The sequence below is a fragment of the Lepus europaeus genome, chromosome 4, assembly GCF_033115175.1.
Source record: "Lepus europaeus isolate LE1 chromosome 4, mLepTim1.pri, whole genome shotgun sequence".
NCBI lineage: Eukaryota > Metazoa > Chordata > Mammalia > Lagomorpha > Leporidae > Lepus > Lepus europaeus.
Window position 1 is genome coordinate 68,252,197 of NC_084830.1, and position 26,482 is coordinate 68,278,678.

Here is a 26,482-nt window from a genome sequence, read left to right on the forward strand (position 1 = left end):
GTCGTTTTTCAAGACGTTGTCAAATTCTAGAGTATAGAGAACTTCTACATATCTTTTAATTTTAGAATTCAACAGCAGGGTTTTAGCATTTTCATTCATTTTATCAAAAACTCATTTTTGAAATGAGTTCAATGTTCAATATATTATTTAGAACTGAGAACAAATTCTTGTTGGCACTTAAGTGTCCATTCAAAATCTGCAATGTTCCTTGCAGCTAGTAGGCTATCAATGAAAGGTACTGCCAGAACCTAGGTTAGCTTGCAACAAGGGGAAAAATTAAAGTCAAAGAGATTCATCTAGGATCAGTACCATCTCTCCAGTTTGCTGAGACAGGGCTAGTCATTTCTTCAGTAGTGATTCAACCACATAAGCATAGCTCAAGAAGGGGCTGGGGCTCTCTGGCCTTGCAATTCCCAGTATTCAATCAGAAATACATAGAAGAAGGAATAGACTTTACTCACAAGAATATAATCTTCTTATTTGGGAAAGCTAATGTTTGCCCCAACAAGCTGTGCCTGATTCTCATGAGGGCATAAGCCATAGCTCTCATTGGCAGGAAAGAAGACTAGAATCATCACCTCCTTCCCTCCCTCATTTCTTCACTTTCAAGGGTTTGTACTCCTAGGAGGATGAAATTTTTGTTCACAACAGTCAGGTATAGTCAGAGGGGCTAGAATTTTCACCCTCCTCACAGAACCCCATATCCTTTGGAGGTGAATCAAAGTGCCCAGATATTTGGGGCAGGAAAATAGAGCCTTGAAATGGGAGGAGGTATGGCGAATGAGAGAGATGACTAGCAAAAGAGAAAGAACTGTGACAGCTACAGGGCTGGAGTGGAAGACCCTGGAAAAGTTAGGTTCTCCCACCTTGCAGTATGCTAATGAGAAATTTCAAAGTTCTACATTCTAGTTAGTCCTAGGTGGGACTGGCCTGTGAGATCTACCATCTCACCAGAGAGGATGGAGTTAAATCTACAAGGCAGAGTCCCTCTGAGAATTACTAGCTTTGGTCCAACTAGTGACCCAGGAAGGTGTCTGTCCCCCAGAAACACCTAGTGTCTCCTCAGGCCCTTTGTATGGGGAATCATAAAATATTTGTGTTCAGTTGCTATGATTGTCATCAGCCAGAGATCCTTGATATATTGCTCTTTGTCTCTTGCTCCATAAAAATGTCATTAATTTTTATTGAAATTATTATTTGTTATTTATTTGAAAAGCAGAAAGTAGAGAGGGAGAATTAGTTTTCCTGTTCACTAGTTCACTCTTCAAATGCCTGCAACACCCTATCTCCCTATCTTGATCCAGGTCTTTCAGATGAGTGGCAGCAACCCACTTTACTTGAGCCATCACTTGCTGCGTCATAGGGAGTGTATTAGCTGGAAGCTGGAATTGGGAGCAGATCTGTGACATAAGCCCAGGCACTCCAATACAGGAGGCTGGCTTTCTAAGTGGCATATTAATCTCTAGATATCCCACCTACCCATAGAAACATCTTTTATACTGATATCTCAAAATATTTTTTGATTTAGTGGGAAAAGGGAAGGGGAAGAAATAAAAAATAAAAATAAAAAGTTGGGTATATTTCAATGCTATGTTAAAGATAGAATCATTGCTGCTTCTAAAAGTAGTTCAAAATTATTGTCATCAAGTTCTGAAACTATTTGAAAATTCTATTAAAATGATTAGATATACTTCAAAAACAGAACAATTAATTATAATATTTTATTGAAAGAAAAAATACAGTGGAGCTGAAAAAGCTATATTTGATGTGGTTCATAAGGACAGAGTTTTACACAGGTGTTACATACATACATATTCAGAATATTATTTTACAATATCAAATGCACCTTTCACTGCCACAGCATTAGGTAGTGAATAAAACTTATACAGACTAACCTGTTTCTTTAAAGTATCTAACATCGTACAGTATATTTTAAGATTATATAAACATTTTAAACACTGAAGTAATTTAAAGCATATTGTGTTCTTATGTGCACCACAATCATCTCTACTCCTCAAAATGTAATGGTACCAAAATTCTGTTTGTCAAATAATAAAACACAGGATGTTGTAAAATGTTACCAAGCACCAATTTAACTCAGCATTTAATTCTTCACAAAACTAAGAGTTTGCTAACACATGCAAATTTAATTGAGTAGTCAAAAGAACCATCAAACGGTAACCTAGGCTCTCAGGTTATCTTTGGTTTATGTATTATTTTATTAGCTGATTGTTTTTCGAGAAAATGATAAAAATCAATGATTTAGATCAACTTTTTTTGGTTAATAGAATCATAGGGCTCATACAAGAAAGAACTGGAGAAGGAGTAGGGGCGGAGAGGCTCATTTGATGTGTATTAAAAGTTGTATTTTTGCATAGGACTTAGAGCACAGAAAGGGTTCTACTGCTTTCAGATAAGTTTGAAAATATTGATTTGGAAAAAAAGCTTCAAGAAAATCTATTTGGTTATTCTAGTTCAGTTTAAGAAATTTGTGAAAAGAGATTATGATTCATTCCAGACAATTTTGTAATTCAAATGAATGTTCACCTGAGAATATGAGTAACCTTCATTATTTACTGGTGACATAATTTTCACCTGTTAGCTGGAAGAACTTTAAATGAAATAGTATCATTGAATATTAGCTCAGTAGTGAATAGTATACCCGAATAATATTTTTGAATCATAGTGAACAATTAAATGTGGAGGAACAACTTTTTAATGTACAGAATTCATTGTTATTATAGTGTATCTCATTTTATCTTATGTATTATGCTAAATAAAAATATATTATCATTCCTGAAAATGAGATAAATTAGTTTTGACTATTATAATTGTACTTGTGATGTAAACAAAATGGAAAATATATTTCAGCCATACTGGATTCAAAACAAACTTTAGGAAGCACCTCAGAACTGGGAAATTGTGAGAAACATATTTAGAAAGTGGGTGACAGTATAAATTAAAAATCTTATACCTCTTAGACTAGTGAGTCAATAGAGAAAGCATTTTTACATATCATTAGTTTAGGAAGCATCCATGACTTCTATCAGAAATTACTTTTACCTCAGGCCAGGTGGCCATCAAGATAAGTTGTTTTCAGAACCACCAGAGGGCGACAGTGTCCACAGCATTGTTAGTGTAGGTGCCATTTAAATTTAGACACTGCCAAACTAAAAAATGTTTTTAAAAGAAAATTGGTAATTTCTAAATAAATATATTTGTATCTTATAATGCTTAGTAATATATGGCTTTTAAGTTAGAAATTGGAGTCAACTGTACTATTTTTGGTGAATAATTTAACCTAGAATTGTGTTAATGTGGCTGAATCAGGAATTGAACAGATAACACTTTAAACAATGGCTAAAATTATTACTAAAGCCATTAGCACTCACAATTCACTTAGCACCATATATTTAGCACCAGAATAGATATTAAATTAATACAAAATTTAATTGCAAACTTCAAAATTATAGCAAGAATATGGTGATTGTAATGTGTTTTCAGCACCATTAATCATTGAATTGTTAAACTTCCTAAGTTTTCTATTGACCTTTCATAAGTCAAAGCAAGAGTATGGCATGATTTTAAGTCATTTGCATGTGTTTAAATGGCTCCACCCACACATACAATGAAAATACAGGGAAAAATACCTTATAAAGACATTTTGTTAGATATTGGTAGAAAGGTAACTCTGTTGTCCCCAACACTTCAGTAGGTAGAAACTTCTGTCTGCTTCCAGGCTGCTGGGGAGCCTACTGAGACATGTTGTTACACACAGGGAAAAGGGAACAAAAGCCCAAGCTTTAATCTCCTTTAGTGGATACATTGGAGCTATTTGTTTAGCTTGTGCATTTATTTCATAAGCATGGTAGGAACATCAAACATTTAAACTGACTCTAGTTTAAGTTAGATTTAGTTATGTTAATTGATTTCACACAAGTACATATAAAGGAGATAGTAAACATGAAGATACTTCAAAATTTGTGGAAAATGAAATTAAAAATAAGTTTATTTTGGTGCATTTTTTGAATCTGCACGTATCAGGAGTCCTCAAAAAGTTCATGAAAAATGCTTTCTATGAAGAAACTGCACTAATTTCAAAACTTTTTGTACAAAAGTAAACTTTTTAATTATATTTTCCACAAACTTTATGACCTTTCCTTATATATTGTTTCAATTCAAATATTCTGAGTAAGTTGAATTGGACGAACTTGCTCTAGCGTTTGTCAGCTCTGTGCTAAATCTGCACACTGGAACTTAGAATGAGAGGTCCCATGAGCGTTGCATGGGGGCATTGTAGCAGTGTCCAGTGAAGTGATGAGGTTTTGACTACTTAACAGAAGCAAAAATGATAATAATAATACCAGTTTCTTCCACATTTTAAAGCAGATTTATCTGTCATAAACCAGGATGATCAAGAGTGTGCCAACACAACTCAGAAAGTTATATAAAATAATCCATTGCATCATAGATAAAATTTTACTTTGTTTTTTGGAAGACAAGGAGGCACAGAAATATTATCACGATAGATTTCTTTTCTACCAAAAAAAAAAAATCTATACCATAAAGAGGATCAATCCTATAAAGTAAGTATATCAATTACTATTGTTTTAAATGAAATCTTTCCAAACAAAAACTTCAGTCCTTACTCTGTGAAGCTGCTCTTATGAAATAGGTTATCCCCTGGCTCTTTCTGCCTCTGGGAAACAGCTAGCACCATTGTTGAATCTGATAAAAAATATGACTCACTGTGCTGATAGTAGCTCATTTTCATTTGCTTTAGCTTGGAAAATAAAATATTTTACATGGCCACTTTATATTATTAAATTTAAAAATTACAGATAGAATAACAATATACCCGTTATACTTTAAGCAGAGCTGTTAAATTATAAATAAACTTACAGTTCTAGTTGTGGTTTGGAAAGTACTCTTATGAAAGTGTAATTTACAAGTGTGTAGACCCCTAGTCTAATCTCAATCTGATGCTTAATGGTTTATCACTCAAAGCTTTCTATTTGAGACATTTTTGTCCTAATAAGTCACGGAAAGGTGGGATTTCTCTAAACTGTTGCAGTTCTAGAGTTTTCAGCTAATAGTAAAAATGCACTCATATAAACATTATGTTATAGTCGCTGTATGAAATATTGGGATAAATACAAAGAACTAGCCAGAGTTCCTGTCAAAGAAGAGCTCATATATTAATGATAATTTTATAATTCATGTATTTCTATTAGTATGTAAATTTACCTCGGTGGCAACCTCTACGAAATAAATAGCAAATACCACCATTCTTCCTTAAAACTGAGAAAGAAACTAAACAAGCAGTACAGCCACTGAGTCTACACTGAGAACAGCTATCTCCTGTTCAATAGTACTCTCTGCTGTTTCTGTAGAACTGACCTGGTCAAATCGTGGATGGAAACGCTACCTACCTAAATCAAGAAAAGTTCAACCAATGAGCGTTCCCTTCAGTCGCCCTGATACAATAGATAAAAGTCGGATTGGGGCCTAGATTATGTAATGACTCTATTCTCTGTTTTATTCTCTAAAAATACCTACTTTCAATGGGTCTGATATGCGCCCACAAAATGTAGTATAGTATCATTACATTGGGTCACCATATTTGTAAAGGAAATTGGGCTGGTTGTTTGTCCTCAAATAGACCCAATCTCCAGACGGGAGAGTTGCACATTGAATAGATTAAATTAACTCTGTCATCCTCAGAAACTCCAAATGTGTGTGAAATTTTAAACACCTAGCTCCCTCCTGCCATGTGCACTGTGGAACTAATGTTTACTTGTTCCATAATCCTTTGGAGGCATTCTATAATCTGAATGAAATACACACACATTTGAAAGCTAATGTGATGGTGTCTGGATCCAGATGTATCCTCTCAGACTTCATGAATAAGGAACCATTACATTTCCAAATCAGATTAATGAAATTTTCAGAGTGATGGAATTGATTTTTGTAGTTGAACTTATTGAAGGGCCGGCGCCATGGCTCACTTGGCTAATCCTCCACCTGCGGCGCCAGCACCCAGGGTTCTAGTCCCGGTTGGGGTGCCGGGTTCTAGTCCCGGTTGCTCCTCTTCCAGTCCAGCTCTCTGCTGTGGCCCACGAGGGCAGTGGAGGATGGCCCAAGTGCTTGAATCCCTGTACCCGCAAGGGAGACCAGGAGGAAGTACCCGGCTCCTGGCTTCCGATCGGTGCAGCGCCAGCCGTAGTGGCCATTAGGGGAATGAACCAACAGAACTTGGCAAAAAAATAAAACAAAACAAAAACCTTAATGAAGAACTGAAAACTATTCCTCCACATAAATACGAAATAAAGTTGATAATGAGTTCTTAAAAAAAGCATCTGTACCGGGCTCCATAAAAAAAAAAAAAAAAAACAAACCCTGGCTGAATGTGGTGTGCTGGAAGGATCTTTAAATACTCAAAGGCCCAACATGACAAGTAGATTGAGTCTCACCAATTCATAAGGGGCAAAAACAATGAAGAGAGGGAGGTGTCTTTGGCATTCCTCATGTCACTTTGGATCTCTTCACCTCCTGCTGCTCCTGAGCAGTCTTTAAGATGCACCATGGCCCTAGGATACACATCCATCTTAACTTCTCCACCCGGGCTTTCTGTGCAACTACTCTGTTTCTGTGACTTCTCATGCCTGTCCTCTACTTCTTAATTATCCTAAACATTATCATTTTTTTGGGAATCTTGCTTTCCACTTTCTGAAATCAAAACTACCTAATCTGCTTCTGAAATCTCCAGGCAGTTGTTAATTCTACCTTCGCCTTTCTCTCTCTAAATAATGTGGCTAAATTTTTGTAGGAATCAGAGGTCTTACATATTTCACAGGGTGGCTGATCACATATTCCAGCTATAGGTGAACACTGTTGGTATGCTCAATTTCTCAAAACTATGTAAAAATTAATTTGTTAAAAATAATTTTACAGAGGCTTATGTTGTGGTGTAGTGGGTAAGGCTGCTGACTGCAGCTTTATGGGTGCCAGCATCCATATGGGTGCCAGTACAAGTCCCACCAGCTCTACTTCCAATGCAGCTACCTGCTAATAGCCTGGGAAAGGCAGCAGAGAATAGCCCAAATGCTTGGGCCCCTGTACCCATTTGAGACCTAGAAGAGGCTCCTGGGTCCTGGCTTTGGCATAGCCCAGCCTCCACTACTGCAGTCATTTGAGGAGTGAACCAGTGGATGGAAGATCTCTTATTCCCCCTCCCCTCTCTCTCCCTCTCTCCCTTTAAGTCTGACTTTCAAATAAATAAATAATCTTAAAAAAGATTTTTACAGCAAAATTTCTGGGCTATATTATTTCCTGAAGACTTTTTTGAACTTCTTGTGGACAGGAACCATGTCTCATTGTCTTTGTACTATCAGAACATAACCAATGGAGTTTGTCATAAATACTCTACACATAATTAGCTGATTTACGTAAGTAAGAATAAGCAAAAGTCTTGATTTGAGAGCTTACATCACTCAAGGATATCTTTTGGTGAACAAACATAAGGTAAAATATCTCCAGAATAAAAATCTATGGCTGCCTATGTAAGTTATTTTTTCACATGTCACTGTCGAGTATTTTGTATTATAGATAGGTGTTGAAGATGTCTCACCACCTCACACATACTTTGGAATAAGTTTTTAAAATATTTCAATTCAAGCTTAGAGGTCAGAAATAGAAATGGATATTTTGAATATAAAAGAATAAAAACAAATACACTAGACAAACACTCATTTATACAAATGAATAGTAAAAGGAAAAAAGATTATCATAAAATATGTATAATATGTGCAAAATTCAATATATATATATGCCTATGATTTCCCAAAACCATTATATCTCCTGGTGGAAAGTAAGCTTATTTAAACCAGTATAGGTAGTTTGATGTTACTCCTGGAAAACACAGGTTGTCAGTACAGGATCCCCCATAACTTGGAGGACAAGATGAGCATGGCACCCCTACTTTATATGGCGCTTCTCCAATCCAGTTGCCCCTAGAATGGGTAAAAAAAGATAGCATTGGTTATACTCATGCATTTAAAAAGATTGGATGGTTCTTAAGCACATACTCATGGGTATAGACATTTATAATCCTTTTGAAAATTTTAGAAAAACATGGAAAGTTATATCAATTTCTTATTTTAGCAGTAATTTATATTCATCTTGCTTTTAAAATATCTTCTCTCTGAGTAAGTTAATGCTATTTTAACTTACAAATAAGACCTTCCAGGGCATGATGACATCATTAATCGTCACCAGTTTCATTCCATTCACTACATCTGGCTTATAGTTTAGAGGCCTTCTACTGAACACTGTCAGGACATTTTCATTAACTTTACTCCTTTTAAACTCATTCTGGAGTGGGATTTGGCCTTGTGGTTAATCTCAACCTGCTTTGTACTGTGTCTGATATCTGAGTGCCTGGGTTTCTTTCTTTCTTCCTTTCTTTCTTTCTTTCTTTCTTTCTTTCTTTCTTTCTTTCTTTCTTAAATAATTATTTATTTGAAAGACAATTATAGACAGAGGTAGAGCAAGAGAGAGGTCTTCCATTCTGCTGGCTCACTCCCCAAATGATGGGAACGCCCAGAGCTGAGCTGATCCAAAGCCAGGAGCCAGGAGCTTCCTCCAGGTCTCCCACGCTAGTGCAGTAGCCCAAGGACTTGGGACATCTGCTGCTGCTTTCCTAGGCCATAGAAGAGAGCTAGATCAGGAGAGGAGCAACTGGGACTCAAACCAATGCCAACATGGAAAGCTGGCACTGCAGGCTGGGACTTTAACCTGCTGCGCCACAGCTCCAGCCCCGTGAATGCCTGGGTTTCAATCCTGACTCCATCTTACTGCTAATGCACACTCTGAGACACAACAGTGATGGCTCAGTGGGAATCTGGGGAGTAGACCAGTGGATGGGCGCTTCTGTTTGTCTATATGTCTCTCTCTTTCTCTCCCTTTCTGCAGCTCAAACAAATAAAGGTAAGAAAAATTAAACTCATGCTAATGCTTGTGAAAAGATGTTAAATAAAGAGGAATACTTAGTGTTTTCTGGTATGCTTAGAAGTGATGTAATGAGTAACAAGTCATCATGAACACACAAAAGAAATATGTTATAAATGTTTACAAGATTTGTTTCCAGGGACCAGCGCTTGTGGCACAGCATGTTAAAACCCTGGCCTGCAGCACAGGCATCCCATATGGGCACCAGTTCAAGTCCCAGCTGCTCTACTTCTGATCAGCTCTCTGCTATGGCCTGGGAAAGCAGTAGAAGATGGCCCAAGTCCTTGGGCCCCTACACCTGCATGGGAGACCTGGAGGAAGCTCTTGGCTTTGGATCAGCTCAGCTCTGGCCATTGTGGTCATTTGGGGAGTGAACCAGCAGATGGAAGTCCTCTCTCTCTCTCTCTCTCTGGCTCTACCTCACTCTCTAACTCTGTCTTTCAAATAAATAAAATAAATCTTTAAAAAAATGTTTCTAAAGCTTGAAATGTCTTAGATTCCTAGTCTTCATAAAATGAGATAAGAAAAACTGTTCTCACAATAAGAGAATAATGGCCCATAGCAATGATTAAAGTTTGTTCCAAAAACTTTCTACATATATAGAGTTGTAGCTACTAATTTTTTTTATTTAGTGCTATTCATTTTTTTATAACAATGAACACATTTAACTGGCTATGCTATGCAACCAGTATTTTTCTTTAGCTGTATTAATGGCAATGATCAATATAATAAAGCAACTTTTCCATTTAGGATAGTGAGAAATAGCCACTTTGATGTACTGTTATTTAGCTCTTGTAATTATAAAGCAGAATTAACAAAATAATGTCAGCTGGTGATAGGAATTAGAGAATCTAATTTTAATCTGGACAGAAGCATGAACAAAGGTGAAAGATCAGGAGAAAATCTGGTCATCAATGGTGAAATTAGGGTTGAAGATAAAGCAATATTAAAGGGACTAAAACATGACAACAGGTGGTCCTTGTCTTCTGTAAGACCTGAAAAGACGAGGCATACCAAATGGGATATGAAAATATATTGATAGACCCGTCAAAAATTCAAAGTTTTATCTATATACTATTCGTATAGTCTAAATAAGGTCTGAGTTTGTGAACTCAAGAGGCTTCCATAGCCTTGGCTGCTCATGACAAGGGCCTCAGGTGATTGCTGACGTCATAAATAAGAGTGTCAATTGTTAAATCAACAACGGGAGTCACTGTGCACTTGCTCCCCATGTAGGACCTCTGTCCTTAATGTGTTGTACTATGAGAATAACAGTAAAACTAGTACTCAAACAGTACTTTATACTTTGGGTGTCCATGTGGGTGCAAATTGTTGAAATCTTTACTTAGTATTTACTAAGTTGATCATCTGTATATAAAGAGAATTAAAAATGAATCTTAATGAAGAATGGGATGGGAGACGGAGTAGGAGATGGGGTGGTTTGTGGGTAGGAGGGTGGTTATGAGGGGAAACCACTATAATCTGAAAGTTGTACTTTCGAAATTTATATTTATTAAATAAAAATTTTTTAAAAAGAAATATTTATCCATAAGATGAAGAACTTGCTAATTTACCAATATTACAAAATGGGACTTTTGTTACAAAGAATTCATAATTAAAAATAATTAATTAGAGAGTTAGAGAGATGGGGTTGGGGTGGAGAAAGCATAGTTCCATCTGCTAGCTCACTCCCCAAATGCCTGCAAAGCCCAAGAGCCAGGAACTTCATCAAGATCTCCCACACAAGTGGTAGGATCTCAATTTCTTAAGTCATCACTTCTGCCTCCCAGGGTCTGCATTAGCAGGGAGCTGGAGCCATAGGTAAGTGTTGAACTCAGATAGTCTGATTCAGGCATCTTAACCACGAGGTCAAAAACCCACCCCAAGTTGTGATCTTAAGCCCCTCACCATTATTTTAAGTTACTCTACATTCTTCCCTAAGGACAAGATTTCTTTGAGCATAATTTTGATGATGTCATATTATCTGCATAGAAACAAAAAGGCCCATTTGTAATAAGGGTAGCTTTCTCCTTTATCCCCATCCTGTCCTGTCATGTATTTATAATCTTATTTCACTCTATCCCAATTATATTTACCCCAAACTGTAAAAGTATATGGACCTAGGGCCGGCACTGTGGCTCACTTGGTTAATCCTCTGCCTGCGGTGCCAGCATCCCATATGGGCACTGAGTTCTAGTCCCAGTTGCTCCTTTTCCAGTCCAGCTCTCTGCTGTGGCCTGGAAGGGCAGTGGTGGATGTCCCAAGTGCTTGGACCCCTGCACCTGCATGGGAGACCAAGAAGAAGCACCTGGCTTCTGGCTTCAGATCTACTCAGCACACTGGCCGTAGCAGCAATTTGGGGGATAAACCAACAGAAGGAAGACCTTTCTCTCTCTCTCTCTCTCTCTCTCTCTCTCATTGTCTATAACTCTACCTGTCAAATAAATAAATTAAAAAAGTATATGGACCTAGTCTATGCTATCTTAATCTCACATTTTTGAAACTTGGATATATATTTTTGGTAACAGAAGCTTTGATTTTTTTTATTAAGTGCAATTGTGTTTATTATAACTTTAACATAGATCACATTTTATTAAAAGATTATTAAATTCAACAGTAAATTAGTCAATTTACATGTTATTCATTTTTATTTTTGTCCAATTCCATTTAATTAAATTAATTTTCTCTCATGTACACGTTTTTCCCACTGAAGAATTTACATTTGTGATAACTTTATATTGGCATTGGAAAAATTATACTCAGCTGCAGGTAAGGATTTTAGAACTTTTTTTTTCATTATGTAGGATCCAGAAAAATGGTTTTTTATTATGACTGACATGTAGCATGCTAATGCAATATCTTAGTCTCTTGCACCTGTAAAGAAATAATATATCTCTTCAATAATATTAGAAAATTCCAATAATTGCCAAAAGATTCTAATATTTAACTGAATTAAAGAAAAATCTCTGACCATTTGGTATTACTTGGCCTAATTATGTCAAGTTGAAAGAATAAAGGCTTTATGGGAAAATATGATGTTGGAATAAAAATATCAAACAAATGCACATATTTAATGTTTTTTATAATAGATATGCAGTCTACTTTCCAACTTACTCTCCCTAATAATGATGAAGAGGGAACATCGGAAAAATCACTGGTTCTCAAACTCAGCAGGAACACTGCCCCTGGCACAACAGCACTTCAATGAGTAATGTAGTTATTCATGACACATCCTGAGTCCCTCCCCGGGCTGGAAAAACTGGAGAAAATCTTTGCTTGGGACTTACTTTGGAAGACAGCAAGGGTGTCATAAATCCTTTGCACATTTTGGTATGTATTCCAAATGGGAACAGACTTGTGCATAAATATTGGAAAATTTTATCATCTAAAGAGTTATTGTTATCAAGAAGGCATTTTGTCACATGTTGGCAAATGTTTATTGATTCTCATATTATAAAGAATGCTCATAAATATGACCATGTTTTATCATTGGTGACAAATTTCTGTAAGACATTTTGTGTGTACAATCAGATAAAATTACTGAATATTTCCTAGTTGAAAAAAAAGAGATGAAGGAAATCTCTTCCATTATTTTGCTTTTCTAGTGAAAAAAGGTGAGCCAGCAATCCTAGCAGTGATAATGTTGATAAATCCCCTAGAATACTTTTTTCCAGTGCCTTTTAAAAAAATATTTATTTGAGAGGCAGAGTTACAGAAAGGCAGAGAAAGAGAAAAAGTTCTTGCATCAGCTGGTTCACTCCTCAGAAGGCAGCAATGGCTGGAGCTGTGCCAGTCAGAAGCCAGGAGCCAGGAGCTTCTTCCAGGTCTCCCACATGGGTACAAGGACCCAAGGACTTGGGCCATCCTCTACTGCTTTCCTAGGCCACAGCAGAGAGCTGGATTGGAAGTGCAGCAGCCAAGACTCGAATCAGCATCCATATGAGATGCGGGCACTTCAGGTGGTGGCTTTACCCATTGTGCCACAGTGCTGACCCCTCTAGTGTCTTTTATATAGCTATTAAAATCCTGTTGGGGGCCAGCGCTGCCATCTGCTGCCATCTGGGGAGTGGACCAGAGGATGGAAGACCTCTCTCTCTCTCTCCCTCTCTCTCTCTCTGCCTCTGCCTCTCTGTAACTCTGCCTCTCAAATAAATAATCTTAAAAACAATTCTGTCAGGTTCTATTTGCCTCTCAATCAGAAAACTCATTTGTAGCTTAGACAGCACCTTTCTTAGGTTCTCTAATAATGACTCTGTCCTTTGTTCTAGACCCTATCTAGCATACTTGGACCTCATTCCTTTGTAACCATAGCCTCTACTCTACCGACAATGTGTGTACTGATGGTCCTCTCCCACACTTAATGTTGTATGATTGTTCACAATTTCTCTACAGACAAGCCCAACTACCTGCAAAAGTTAAGTGGCTTTTTTCCCAGTCTTGGCTGGAATCAGCTTAAACCACATCCATCAAACTGTCCCCATAAGGGTCCAGAGACACCCCCCCCCCAAATTTCCTCTCTATGAAATCCTTTCATTACCTGGTTAATGCTACTCTTAGGATCATTGGTTAATATTCTCAACCCTGTCTTTTATACTACAGTGTCTAAGTGTTTACAGCAGGTTATAATGGAACAAACTAAGGCCTTCAACAACCAGGCAGTCAACCAAATGCTGCCACAAGGATTTACTCGGCTCCCACCCAGGAGACAGCAGCTTGAGACATCGCCCCACACCAGCGAAGAGTACCTCATCGCCCCATGTCAGCAGGAAGTAGCTCTAAAGACAGATCATCATCCCTCTACCCCTCCTGGACCTTTGGGACTAATGTAATCCCATACAAATCCTGCTTTATAAAAAACAAAAGGGGGGAATGTTAGGAAACTGGCACAGTTTTAGCCAGGTGGCCGCATGGCCCAGCTACCTGAGCCAGGCTCCACCCCCATCCTGATGGGATCTGATGCTCCTGCTTCCCTGCCCGCCCTCAGGCAAAGTTTTAAAAGGGCCTGTTCCTGAACACATGCTCTCTTGGCTCTTCTCTCTTGGTTCCTCTCTCTAGCCTCTTCCTCTGGTCTCTTGGCTCTCTCTCTTGGCTCCTCTCTTCTTTCTTCTCTCTCTTCTCTCCTTGCTAGCTCCTCTCCTCTCTGTTTCTCTCTTTTTCTCTTTTTCCTTCACCTCCCCTTCACTCCAGACTGTTGGGTGTTCCCCAATAAACCCTTTCCCTTAAAAAAAAATTTTAAAAGTGACATACAGTTTTTACAATTACTGCAACTAAAGAAAGATAGTAAATAGGATTTTGTGAGTTGGTGTCTCAAATTGTTTTTCCCACAGTTTTAGCCTAGAATTCTTGTCCTTGTGAAAAGAAAACTTTCAAATAATCTGCATTTCAGGAATGTGGGGATGAGGGTTGACTTGAAGATTACAGGCCTTTGTAGGTCTTCCTTATATTATTTACCTGTCAAAAGCACCTGTCAGGCTGGAGATATTTAACACCATCAATAGCCCCAGGAAAGAAAATCCCACTTGGTACTTACTTTGGGGCGTAGTTGCATACCAAGTACACTGCACGTCGCCATACAGACCCCCAAACATTCATATTTTGGCAAGTGTGAATTGCACATCCTATCCGATTGGAAGTGGCCCAAACCATCTGTTAAAATAAACCAAAATAACCATATTGCTATTAGAGCTAAGGAAATGCATATCCACCAAAATTGTAAAAGCATTTTTTTTAAACAATGAATCAAAAGTTAACAAAGAAATTGCAGAAACCTGTGTATAATGTGTACACATGGGGCCGAAACATCTCATCGGACATCTAGGGTTGCAATCCTGAGGATATGGGAAAGCATAATCTTTCACTTCATCATACCATGGTTTGACCAACTGGAGAATGGAGCGGTATCTAGATGCCAAAAGCAAAAATATATATATATATATATATATATATATATATATACAGAAAAACTTAGAATACAGATAGTGAATTTGTGTTACATTGTAAATAGTTGTTCTTTTTGAAGATTATTCATGATGTCTGAAGAGCACATCCACCAATCACAATTAGCAGCACCACCTCATAAAGGCTCCTTTTCCCACAGGTAGGACCAAGTATGAAAATATCCAGGTATGAGCAAATAGTATTATATTTGTTTATGTGCCTAGTCATTTTGAGGAAATAAAATTCAAATATTTCAGGAATAATTCATATTTTATATAATCTGCACGAAAAATTTCCTCTAATAAAGTTTTATGAACATTCCAAAGTTAAACATGTAAAAGTAGACTCAATATTAGAACTTGGGGCCATCTTTTCCCTTAAATCAGAATCACTTTAATTTTAATAATAACATTCCTCCCTAATGAAGAAGAGAATTTTTTTAAATAACATTCCCCAATGGTAGAAAAGTTATCTTATGAATATAAATAACTTTTCCTGTAGTTGTGTAAGCCTGCATGTATATGCATGCATATATACATATGTATATAAATATATATTTTATATTTTAATTCTGTATCCATTAGTTGCAGGAATATGAAATGATGAAAAAATTGTGCATGCACACAAACACAAATGGCTTCTTTCACAGTCATGGGATTTTTCCTGAAGGGGAGGATACAGGATATGTCACATGTTTATAGCTTTACTGAGAGGTCAGCAGAAAACACAGCTTAAGGGAGTGTTCCAAAGGTGAAAAGGGAATCTGGTTTATTAGGCCCTTGTAACTAATTAAGTAATTCTTGAAGACATCTAAGATATTCACATATATCAATGAGTAGAGCATACATGAGTAGAGTACTCAGTAAACACTGGCTGGTATTACTTGAAATTGGCGTCATTCCCTTTTGGAGTATGTAGTTAATCAAGTCATGTGGATGAACTATATCAGCGAAACTGCTTCATACCTTCCAGTTCGTACAGATAGATTTTGGCCCAAAAATCTCAGTAAGTAAGAAGGTCCGTGGTCCCAAATGCAAGTAGCTGCCCACGCCTCTGCAGATTTTGCAAGATTTTCATCCCAAACCTGTAGGGGTAGAAAACCTTCAGCTTTCTTGTTTTGCTAGCAACAAAGGGGGAAAAAAGGAAAGAAACTGTGCTGTTTCCTAGAGTTCTTTCAATTCTGATTCCTGACAGTATTTAAACTGAAAGAAAGCAAATTCATATAACAGTTATTCAAAGTTCCATTAGTAAAGTATGGTTGTTCTATCAAAATATTATCATCTGCATCCAAAACCTGAGCTGCAGTTTTAGAGAATGACAGGTTAAGAAAAATACTATGTCTAGTTGTAACTTGAGAATATCTCATACAGACCACCGAATTTGAATCCATTAAAGTCACGGATTTCCCTAGAGGTCATCTTCACACAACAAGGAGCCAGCCATGCTATTCAACTCTTTTAAAAACAAAAATAGTCACTTCTATTCAAAATGATTTGCCAAAATTAACAATTCCTTATGTTATATTGCAGCTTTCAAAGGTCAAACCATATGAGTATAATAAATGCTGTGAAACTTGATGTATGATATCATTGAAATCTTTCTTAGTAATAATAACAAAAACTTACAATTTTTATTGGTATGAACCGGAAACAAACTGGGATAAAAATAACTTAGCACAGTACTTAAGGTGATCCCATATTACAGTGCCTGGGATCAAGTCTTCCCTCTGCTTCTAATCTAGATTCCTGCCAATCACCCTGCAGGTGATAGCTCAAGTGCTTGGGTTCTTGCCACCTACGTGAGAGACCCAGATGAGTTTCTGGACACTTGGCTTTGCCTGGCCCAGTCCTAGCTATTGCAGGGATTTGGGGAGTGAAACAGCACATGGAAGATCTCTCTCTGTATCTGCCTCTGCTTCGCTGCCTTTCAAATCAGTAAGATAAATAAATATTTCTGAAAATAACTTGACAATTATAACTCCTTTCTTTCTCACCCTGAATCTACTTTTAGGAAGTAGAGGTTTTAGCCTGTCTCTATGTCCCTGAAGGAAGGTTCAGAAAAGCCTGATGGACAGTGCCACATCCACACAGATGGGTGACCTTGCCTCCATGGGGGGGGGGCATGTGATTGTCCCTCAGATGCCTGCTTCCAGGGAAGTGGAAGGCCCTGGGCTCCTCTGTGCTTTTTTGTTCCAAGGCAGGACTCACACACATCCTCTAGAGAAAGGTACTACTTGAGTAGAGAGCACTGAAATGTGGGAATGCTGTCATATCCTCTCGTAAAATTGAGATCTGCCTTTACTATCTGCCTTTCTCCATTCATTCCAATTCCCAGGAAAAGAAGAGTGGATGATTTGTCCTATTTATCTCCATTGGTATTTCCATTTATTAATATGATGAAGTCTTCAGGTTTGAAAATAACAATGTAAACTTTTAAAATAATCATAGGAAATTTCAACAAAAAAATTGGAGTCTGAAATATAATCCATTCCTTCCTGTCCAGAAGTACTAAGTTGCAACGAATTTGGTCAGTGTGACCATGTGAAATAATTTAACAACTTACCAAAATTCAGGTAAAGAAATTGTAATTTGCCTAACTATTTGATTTATTCATAAATTTCTGAGTGTGAGTATTGTGTCAGGTTGGTCAAACTGCTCAGAGGGATGGCCACATCCTACTCAGAGTGCTTGGTTTCAGTCCTGGTTACTCTGCCCTTCTGATCCAGCTCTGGAGGCAGTAGATAATGGTCCATGTGCTTGAGTTCCTGTCATCCACATGGAGACCTGGATGGAGTCCTATGCTACTGGCTTTAACCTGACCTTAAACCATTTTTGGTGGGTATTTAAGGAATGAGCAAGCAGATGGAAGATATTCTCTCTCTCTCTCTCTCTCTCTCTCTCTCTCCCTTTCAAATACATAAATGAATCTTTTAAACAAATCACTGGGTACCTGAAGGACAATCCAGCTGATGCGCATTTTTCAGAGCATCTGCGATATTTTTTAAAAATGATTTTAATATCACACCCTGCAGGTATATCAACAGGAGAAAGAAGAGCACTGGTATGCACTTATTTCTATGGAATGTAACCCATAAGCTGTACTTTGGAAATTTATATTCATTAAATAAAAGTTTAATTAAAATAAATAAATAAATAAATCTTTTAAAAAATGAAAAAAAATGCAATGGATTATTCTTTTTATTGGATAAACTGAACACCTGATAACTTCGCTTTTATTCAACCAGCTTCAACATTCTATCTAGTTCTTTTCCCTCTAAATAGATAAGATACTTTCAGAGGTAAATCACTTGTAAATACTTAAAATCTTGTCTTCCCACAGAAGGGAGCAAAAATCAGGGTTAATATTCATGAATGCACAAAAACATGTACAGGGCTCACTAGAAGGAGACATTATGACTAAACTAGATAATTTACAAAATGGAATTGCTTGTAGATGTGCTGGAGTCTGCATATGCTTGTAGGTCTGCATTATTCACCCAAATTGTTTTCTTCCATTCTTTGTTATTACTAATCACTTAGTAGCTTTGACTGAAAATATTCCCCATGACCTATTCTTCTTATAAAATAAGTTAGAGAGAGTTTCAGCTGGACACAGTACCTTGCCTGCAAATCACAAGAAGTTGAAACCACGTAGTCAAAGACTTGAGAACTATCCAAAATTCAAAGTGATGTCATTTAAACATCTAGAAGAGTGTGATCCCAAGAGATAGGCAGGGTATGAAAAGAATGCAAATTTTTCATCAAGTTTAGAAATCTCTAGAGCTTGAGCTAAAGAAATACAAAATTGAGTCAAAACACATTGCTGTGTGTGACAAGCATGCTGACTTCTATAAGTACACAGAATTCAATAATGGTATGAATGCAACCCAGATATGAGTTTGGCTTATCGTTTCCTAAGTATTGGGGTCCACAACAAGGCAGAAGCCAGAATCATGTAACTCAGGAGCTCCCTTCTTCAGTCCTAACCAGTGTTTCTGACCAATAAGAAATGTAATCTAACTGGAGGACAATTCTATAAATTGCTTGGGGGCTATAACCCTAAATTTGAGATAACATTTTTTCCCTCAGGTGGATAACCTCTTTAAATTCTGAAGGTAAAAAGTAAGTGCAGAAGTCTTTAAAGGACCCATGTAAAAGTTTAAAATTAGGCATATTTTAGAGTAAGAAATCTGTGTTTATTTGCTTGTACTAATAACTTGCACTATTAAGAGAATGTGACCTAATATACTAACAGGTTACTCACATTTTCTTTCTTTTTTTTAAAGATTTATTTTATTTATTTGAAAGAGAAAGTAACAGAGAGAGGTAGAGCCAGAGAGAAAGAGGTCTTCCATCCGCTGGTTCACTCCCCAGATGGCCACATTAGCTGGAGCTGTGCAGATCCGAAGCCAGGAGCAAGGAGCTTCTTCTGGGTCTCCCATGTGGGTGCAGGGGCCCAAGCACTTGGGCCATCTTCTACTGCTTTCTCAGGCCATAGCAGAGAGCTGGATTGGAAGAGGGGCAGCCAGGACTAGAACCGGCGCCCGTATGGGATGCCAACACTTCAGGCCAGGGCTTTAACCTGCTGCACCACAGCGCCAGCCCCATTCATATTTTCAAAGTAAGAAATACCAATGAGTAATTCCTTGAATTTATGGTTTTAAGTTGAAAATAAGGAAAGTCTTTTACATTTAAAAATAGTATTGCTGAGGCCAATGCTGTGGCTTGCAGGTTAAAGCTGCAGCCTGCAGCACCGGCATCCCATATGGGCCCCAGTTCAAGTCCTTGGTGCTTCACTTCCAATCCAGCTCCCTACTAATGTGGCTGGGAAAGCAGCAGAGGATGCCCCAAGTGCTTGGGCCCCTGCACCCACATGAGAGACCTGGAAGAAGCTCCAGCCTCTTGACTTCAACCTGGCCTAGTTATGGGCTGTGTGGCCATCTGGGGCAACGAAGCAGAAGACTGATCTCACTCTTTGCCTCTTCTTCTCTTTTTCTGTAATTCTTCCTTTCAATTAAATAAATAAATCTTTAAAAAAATAGTATTGCGAAATTTAGGAGAACCTAAAATTCTGTATTTCTCATAATCTTAAGACTAATTTATATGAAAAAGATTGTTATCAATAAAATAACTGACACTAAAAGAAGATTCTATTATTGAAACAAATTAAATCTATAAGTGCAGATTGAGAAATTTAATTTGTGGGCCTGGCATTGTGGCTAAGCAGATTAAGCTTCTACCTGGGATGCCGGCATCCCAAATAGGTGCCGATTCTAGTCCCAGCTCCTCCATTTCTGATCCAGCTCCCTGGTAATGTGCTTGAGAAAGCAGTTGAGGATGGCTCACATCCTTGGGCTCCTGCACCCATGTGGGAGACCCATAAGAAGCTCTAGGCTCCTGGCTTTGGCCTAACCAGCCCTTGCATTTGCAGCCATTTGGAGAGTGAACCCATGATTGGACAATTTCTCTCTCTCTGTCTTTCCTCCTCTCTTTGTAACACTGCTTTTCAAATACATAAAAAAATAAATCTTTAGAAAAAAAGAAATGTAATTTGTAAATGGTAAACATTAAATACATATGAGCATCAAAACTTCATATTTTTATGAAAAGAACAAAAATATTTATAAATTGAAGCTAAAAATTTAAGGAAGAAAGAATATTAATTTGAATATTAAATTGACCTTTGAAAAATCAGTGCTCATGGTAACTGTCTTTAAAGCCATAAAATGTTAAACATGGAAATATCACACTGAAGTTTTGCAGACAAATTTCTAAACTGGTTACTGTCATAGCTCTGAGCAATGCCAGCAGTGCCATTGGAGGCAATATTGGATGTGCTGTGGATATTTAGTCTCTTGGACTAAATTTATGTGGTCACTTCACATATTTAGGTAAAACATAACTTGTTTACATAGTCAAGTTTGCATTTTTGTTTTAATAACTTAACTAAGGCATTTGCTCTTTTCCTTAGATTGAAAAGAGTGCTAATATAAAGAAGTGAGAAATAACCATTATAAAAATTAAGTGGTGACAAAATTACTTCCCCTGAAGACTGCCAAAAGCTTTAAAACACTTCATGGGCATAATTGTGGCTCTGTTTTAAAATTAGCGGGTTTGGAAAGCCAAGATACCATGGAAAAGAAAAAAAGAAGAAGACCTAAATGAAAGATCTCTGGGAGTGAGATCCCAGTGGAAAGAACGGGGCCATCAAAGAAGGAGGTACCTTTCTCTGAAGGGAGGAGAGAACTTCCACTTTGACTGTGACCCTATCAGAATAAGATCAAAGTCAGCGAACTCTAAAGGCTTCCATAGCCCTGGCAACTCATGACTAGAGCCTAGGGAGATTACTGACACCATGAACAGGAGTGTCAAATTGTTAAGTCAGCAACAGGAGTCACTGTGTACTTACATCCCATGTGGGATCTGTCCTTAATGTGTTGTCTAATGTGCAGTGATGCTATAACTAGTACTGAAACAGTATTTTTACACTTTGTGTTTCTGCGTGGGTACAAACTGATGAGATCTTTACTAATTATACACTGAATCGATCTTCTGTATATAAAAATAATTGGAAATGAAAAAAAAAAACCTGGTGTTAAAATGGAAATGGCATAGAAAATTAATTAATTTTTAAAAAATATTATGTAGGATCTCTGCCTTTAATGTGCTGTACACTCTTATTTAATGCTATAACTAGTACTCCAACAGTATTTTTTTTTCACTATGTGTTGCTATATGGCGGCAAACTGTTGAAATCGTTACCTAATATATACTAAACTGATCTTTTGTATATAAAGAGAATTGAAAATGAATCATGATGTGATTGGAAGGGGAGAGGGAGCCGGAAAGGGGAGGGTTGTGGGTGGGAGGGAAGTTTTGGGAGGGGGAAGCCATTGTAACCCATAAGCTGTACTTTGGAAATTTATATTCATTAAATAAAAGTTTAATAAAAAAAATCAAGAGGCAAAAATTACACACACACACACACACAAAAAAAAATAGCGGGCTTATCCTCATTAGATTCAAATGCTTATGAAATGACTCCTGAAGAAAACAGGGAGTGAATAGACAAGAACCAATGTTAAACAGGAGGCTACAGGCATGCATTTGGTGCAGCAGTTAATATGCTGCTTGAGATATTCACATTCCTGTATCAAAGTATCTGAGTTTAGATCCTGACTCTGTTCCTGATTCCAGCTTCCTACTATTGTACCTAGGAGGTAGCAGGTGACAGCTCACATAGTTGGGTTTCTGCCACCCACTGGTGAGACCCGAATTCTGCTCTGGCTCAGCCCTGGCTGTGGGTGGCATTTGGAGGGTGAACTAGTAAGTGAGCTATTTCTCTCTCTCTCTCCCTCTCTTCCCTTAATCCCCCCTTTCAAGCAAATAAATTCCAAAAATAAAAGTAAGAAATAAACCAAATAAGAGACAGTAATAAGCCTTAGTTAGGCCAGGGAGGGATGCACTGTGGGGAGAGAAAGAGAAAAAGATAGAGAAAGGGGAAGAGAAAGAAATCTCTAGGGAATTTCTGGTAGTTATTAGATTAATTAAATGATATTAAGATTGTTCTGCTTGGCAAGATTAAAGGGCAGTGTTAAAAAAATTGATTTAACATCAACAGTATCTCTTCCAGCCTCAAAAATAAATATAAAATATGGAACTATACTAAAAAGTATCAAGGAATAATCCTGAAGATGTTTTAGATGTTTAAAAGATGTCAGATCATTCTCTCCCTTTTTTATTCTATCAGTTAGTATTTGCAGACACTAGTCTTGTTTGTGTGATCTCTTTGACTCTTTGACTCTTAGACCTACCAGTGTGATCAATTGTGAATTGAAATTGATCACTTGGACTAGTGAGATGGCATCGGTACATGCAATCTTGATGGGATTGTATTGGAATCCTCTGGCACATTTGTAACATGGGAAGTGGGATACACAGCAGACTCATAGAATGGCAGGTGTCCTAAACAGCACTCTGGCCTCATAATCAGCCCTTCAGGCACTCGGATCTGGCTGAAGAGCCCATGAGAGTATTTTAGGCATGGGAAGCCAAGACACTCTGGCAGAAAAAAAAAAAAAAAAAAAGGACCTAAATGAAAGGTCTCTGCAAGTGAGATCCCAGTAGAAAGAACGGGCCATCAAAGAAGGAGGTACCTTTCTCTGAAGGGAGGAGAGAACTTCCACTTTGACTATGACCTTGTCTAACTAAGATCGAAGTCGGCGAACTCAAAAGGCTTCCATAGCCTTGGAAACTCATGACTAGAGCCTAGGGAGATTTCTGACGCCATAAACAAGAGTGTCAAATTGTTAAGTCAACAACAGGAGTCACTGTGTATTTACATCTCATGTGGGATCTCTGTCCTTAATGTGTTGTCCAATGTGAACTAATCCTATAACTAGTACTGAAACAGTATTTTACACTTTATGTTCTGTGTGGGTGCAAACTGATGAAATCTTTACTTAATATATACTAAATCTATCTTCTGTATATAAAGATAATTGAAAATGAATCTTGATGTGAATGGAATGGGAGAGGGAGCGGGATATGGGAGGGGTGAGGGTGGGAGGGAAGTTATGGGGGGGAAAGCCATTGTAATCCATAAACTGTACTTTGGAAAATTATATTTACTAAATAAAAGTTTAAAAAAAAAGATGTCAGAAATTTTCCATGAGAAAAGCACTATCTTTCTTATTCATTTCTTTCTCTATAAAGAGATGATTTAGGGTGCACTTTTTTAAAGTAGAAAAACCGGCTGGCGCTGCAGCTCAATAGGCTAATCCTCCACCTGTGGCGCTGGCACACCGGGTTCTAGTCCCGGTCGGGGCGCCGGATTCTGTCCCGGTTGACCCTCTTCCACTCTAGCCCTCTGCTGTGGCCCGGGAGTGCAGTGGAGGATGGCCCAAGTCCTTGGGCTCTGTACCCACATGGGAGACCAGGAGAAGCACCTGGCTCCTCTCCTGGCTTCGGATCAGCGTGGTGCGCTGGTTACAGCACGCTGGCCGCAGTGGCCATTGGAGAGTGAACCAACGGTAAAAGGAAGACCTTTCTCTCTCTCACTGTCCACTCTGCCTGTCAAAAAAAAAAAAAAGTAGAAAAACCACTGTTCCTGAAGAGTAGAGACAAGGGCTATAAACAATAATCAATTCTTAAAATGTCACTTTTGCTCATATACATTACATTTTTCTGTACTCTGTATATTATTTATGACAAATCTGGGAAAACACATGACGTTTGTCTTTTTGGGACTGGATTATTTCACTAAGAATGATGGTCTCCAGTTACATCCATTTGTTGTGAAACACAGGATTTTATTCATTTTGTTTAGTGGCTGAGTGGTATTCAATTGTGTATATATACCACAATTTCTTTATCCTGTCATAGGGTGCACTTTTCTAAGGGGCTGTGAACTAAATCATTGTCAGGAGCATAAATATCTTTTAAAAAAGTGTGATTTTTAAAAGTCCTCTCTTGAATGCTTTTCCTGTTCCAACTGCCATACTCTTCTTGCTTTCACAACAGAATTCCTCCAGAGAATGGTCTTAACTGGGAATTGCCAATATTTCCTCTCCAGGTCCCTTCTTCAGCCTACCCTGGCAGCTTTCCCGCCCCAACACTTCTCTGCCCAAACTGCTCTTGTCAAGGTCCTCAAAGACAGTTTCCAGGTCTTTGCCTTCTGTGGTCTATTAACAGCTGTTGTCATTGCTGTCCTCTTGCTCCTCCTGGACACAGTTCCATCCCTTGGTTCGCGGATCCCACACTTGACTTTTACCCTCCGGCTGCTGCTTCATCTCTTTGTTGAGGATCTCTCACCCTCTGTGTGCTCAAGTTTCCATGTCCTTTACTTCTCTTTATTTTCTCCTCTAATTTATTTATATTCATAGCCTCAGGGATGGAGAAGACTTTTTTCTGCCAAAATCCATTTTCAGTATTTCAAATATCATTAGGAGGCCATACAGAATTATCAGCATAAAAATAAGCCTGCTACAGATTTATTGAATCTTCAGTTGCCTTGGCAGGATCAGAACAAATGAGTTCATGGGGCTTATATAGCCAGTAGGCCAGAGTTTTATCACCTCTGCTCGGTAAATTTGTTCACATATATGCTATAGTGTTATTCCAAATTGTATATCTAGGCCTCTCAGCTGAGTTTCAAACTGTTTATTCACCTGCCTACATTAAAACTCCACCTAACATGTCCAGAATTGAATTCCAAATATTCACAATTCTACCCCTCAAACCTGCTACTCCTATCGCCTTCCTCAGTTTGGTGGATAATCATGCCTTTCTGCTGGTTCAGCAGTTGCTAGCTATGGCACAATGGACACATCTGTTCCACTGCCTATTATATTTTGTCCGTGACTGTTGCTCTGCTACAGAAGCAGAGGAACATCGTTGCAAAACAGACTATAAGGCCTGCAAAGCTGAACATATTAGCTCGCTGACCCTTTACATAAGAAGTTTGCTGACACTTGTTCTTGGTTGCTCAAGCCAAAAACAAGCAGAGTCATCTTTACTTTGCCTTTTTTTTTTCTCACAATGGTGATTCATCTGTTCAGTCAGCAAATCTTGGTGGCTCTGCCTTCAAGCACTGTATGTCCAGAATATAACCACTGACTGCCCCCACTGTTGCCACTGCTTTGATCAAAGTCACCGTTTGTTCCATGGATTCTTATATAAGTATAATCTGTATAATACAATCTATAAAGAAGATACAAAAAAATAATATGCTACTTAAAATTTTGATTCTTTTGAAGTTTTCTTAGTCAAGCACTTTCCCAAGTAAAGATCATTCCATGTTGTAGACTTCTGTAGCTAAGCTGAAGTGCTTACTTCTTTTCTAAAGGCAGATTCTAAATGAATAATGAATTGAAATTACGTGACCATAGGGACATAATCTCTGGAATAATTCTTCTTTTGATTTAACCTCTTATTTTAATGTATAGTCTTGTGACAATTAAGTGGATGCTTGACCAAATAATAGGTTCTTTGGCTCAGTTTTAGGTCCTGAACCATAATCTAAGATAGTTCATTTTTTTTTAATTTAAGGTATTTCATGAATTTCATATATACAGATTTAGGAACACAGTGATACTTCCTACTCTACCCTCCCTTCTGTCCACTTTCTCACTCTTCCTCTTCCTCTTTTCTCCTATTCTCTCCCTTAATTTTTACAATGATCTACTTTCAATTCACTTTATACTCATAAGATTACCCCTACACTAAGAGTTCAACAAGTAGAAGAAAAAAAAACATTAAAAATTGTTCCTGAACGCTAGATAAGGGCTACAAACAATCATAAAATCTCAAAATGTCAATTTAATCCCTGTATATTTCATTTTTCATAACTCTGTTAGTTACCACAGATCAGGGAAAACATAAAGTATTTGTCTTTTCAGGACTGGCTTATTTAACTGAGTATAATGGTTTCCATTTTTTTGTAAAAAAAAAAAAAAAAAAAAAAACAAGATTTCAATTCTTTTTACAGCTAAGTAGTATTCCATAGTGTATATATACCATAATTTCTTTATCCAGTC

The 26,482-nt window shown here is 37.7% G+C and overlaps 1 protein-coding gene across 1 annotated transcript in view; it reads right to left on the minus strand.

Moving 5' to 3' along the window:
* Positions 1–1,744: 1,744 nt before the first annotated feature.
* The window catches only part of PI15 (peptidase inhibitor 15), a 36,213-nt gene continuing 11,475 nt past the window's right edge, over positions 1,745–26,482 (minus strand). The window contains exons 3-6 of the mRNA XM_062188332.1: positions 15,912–16,030; positions 14,778–14,910; positions 14,540–14,655; positions 1,745–8,012 (exon numbers count right to left, since the gene is read on the minus strand). Of these exons, the coding sequence (XP_062044316.1) occupies positions 7,877–8,012; positions 14,540–14,655; positions 14,778–14,910; positions 15,912–16,030 (504 nt within the window). The 3' untranslated portion in view covers positions 1,745–7,876. The remainder of the gene's footprint in view (positions 8,013–14,539; positions 14,656–14,777; positions 14,911–15,911; positions 16,031–26,482) is intronic.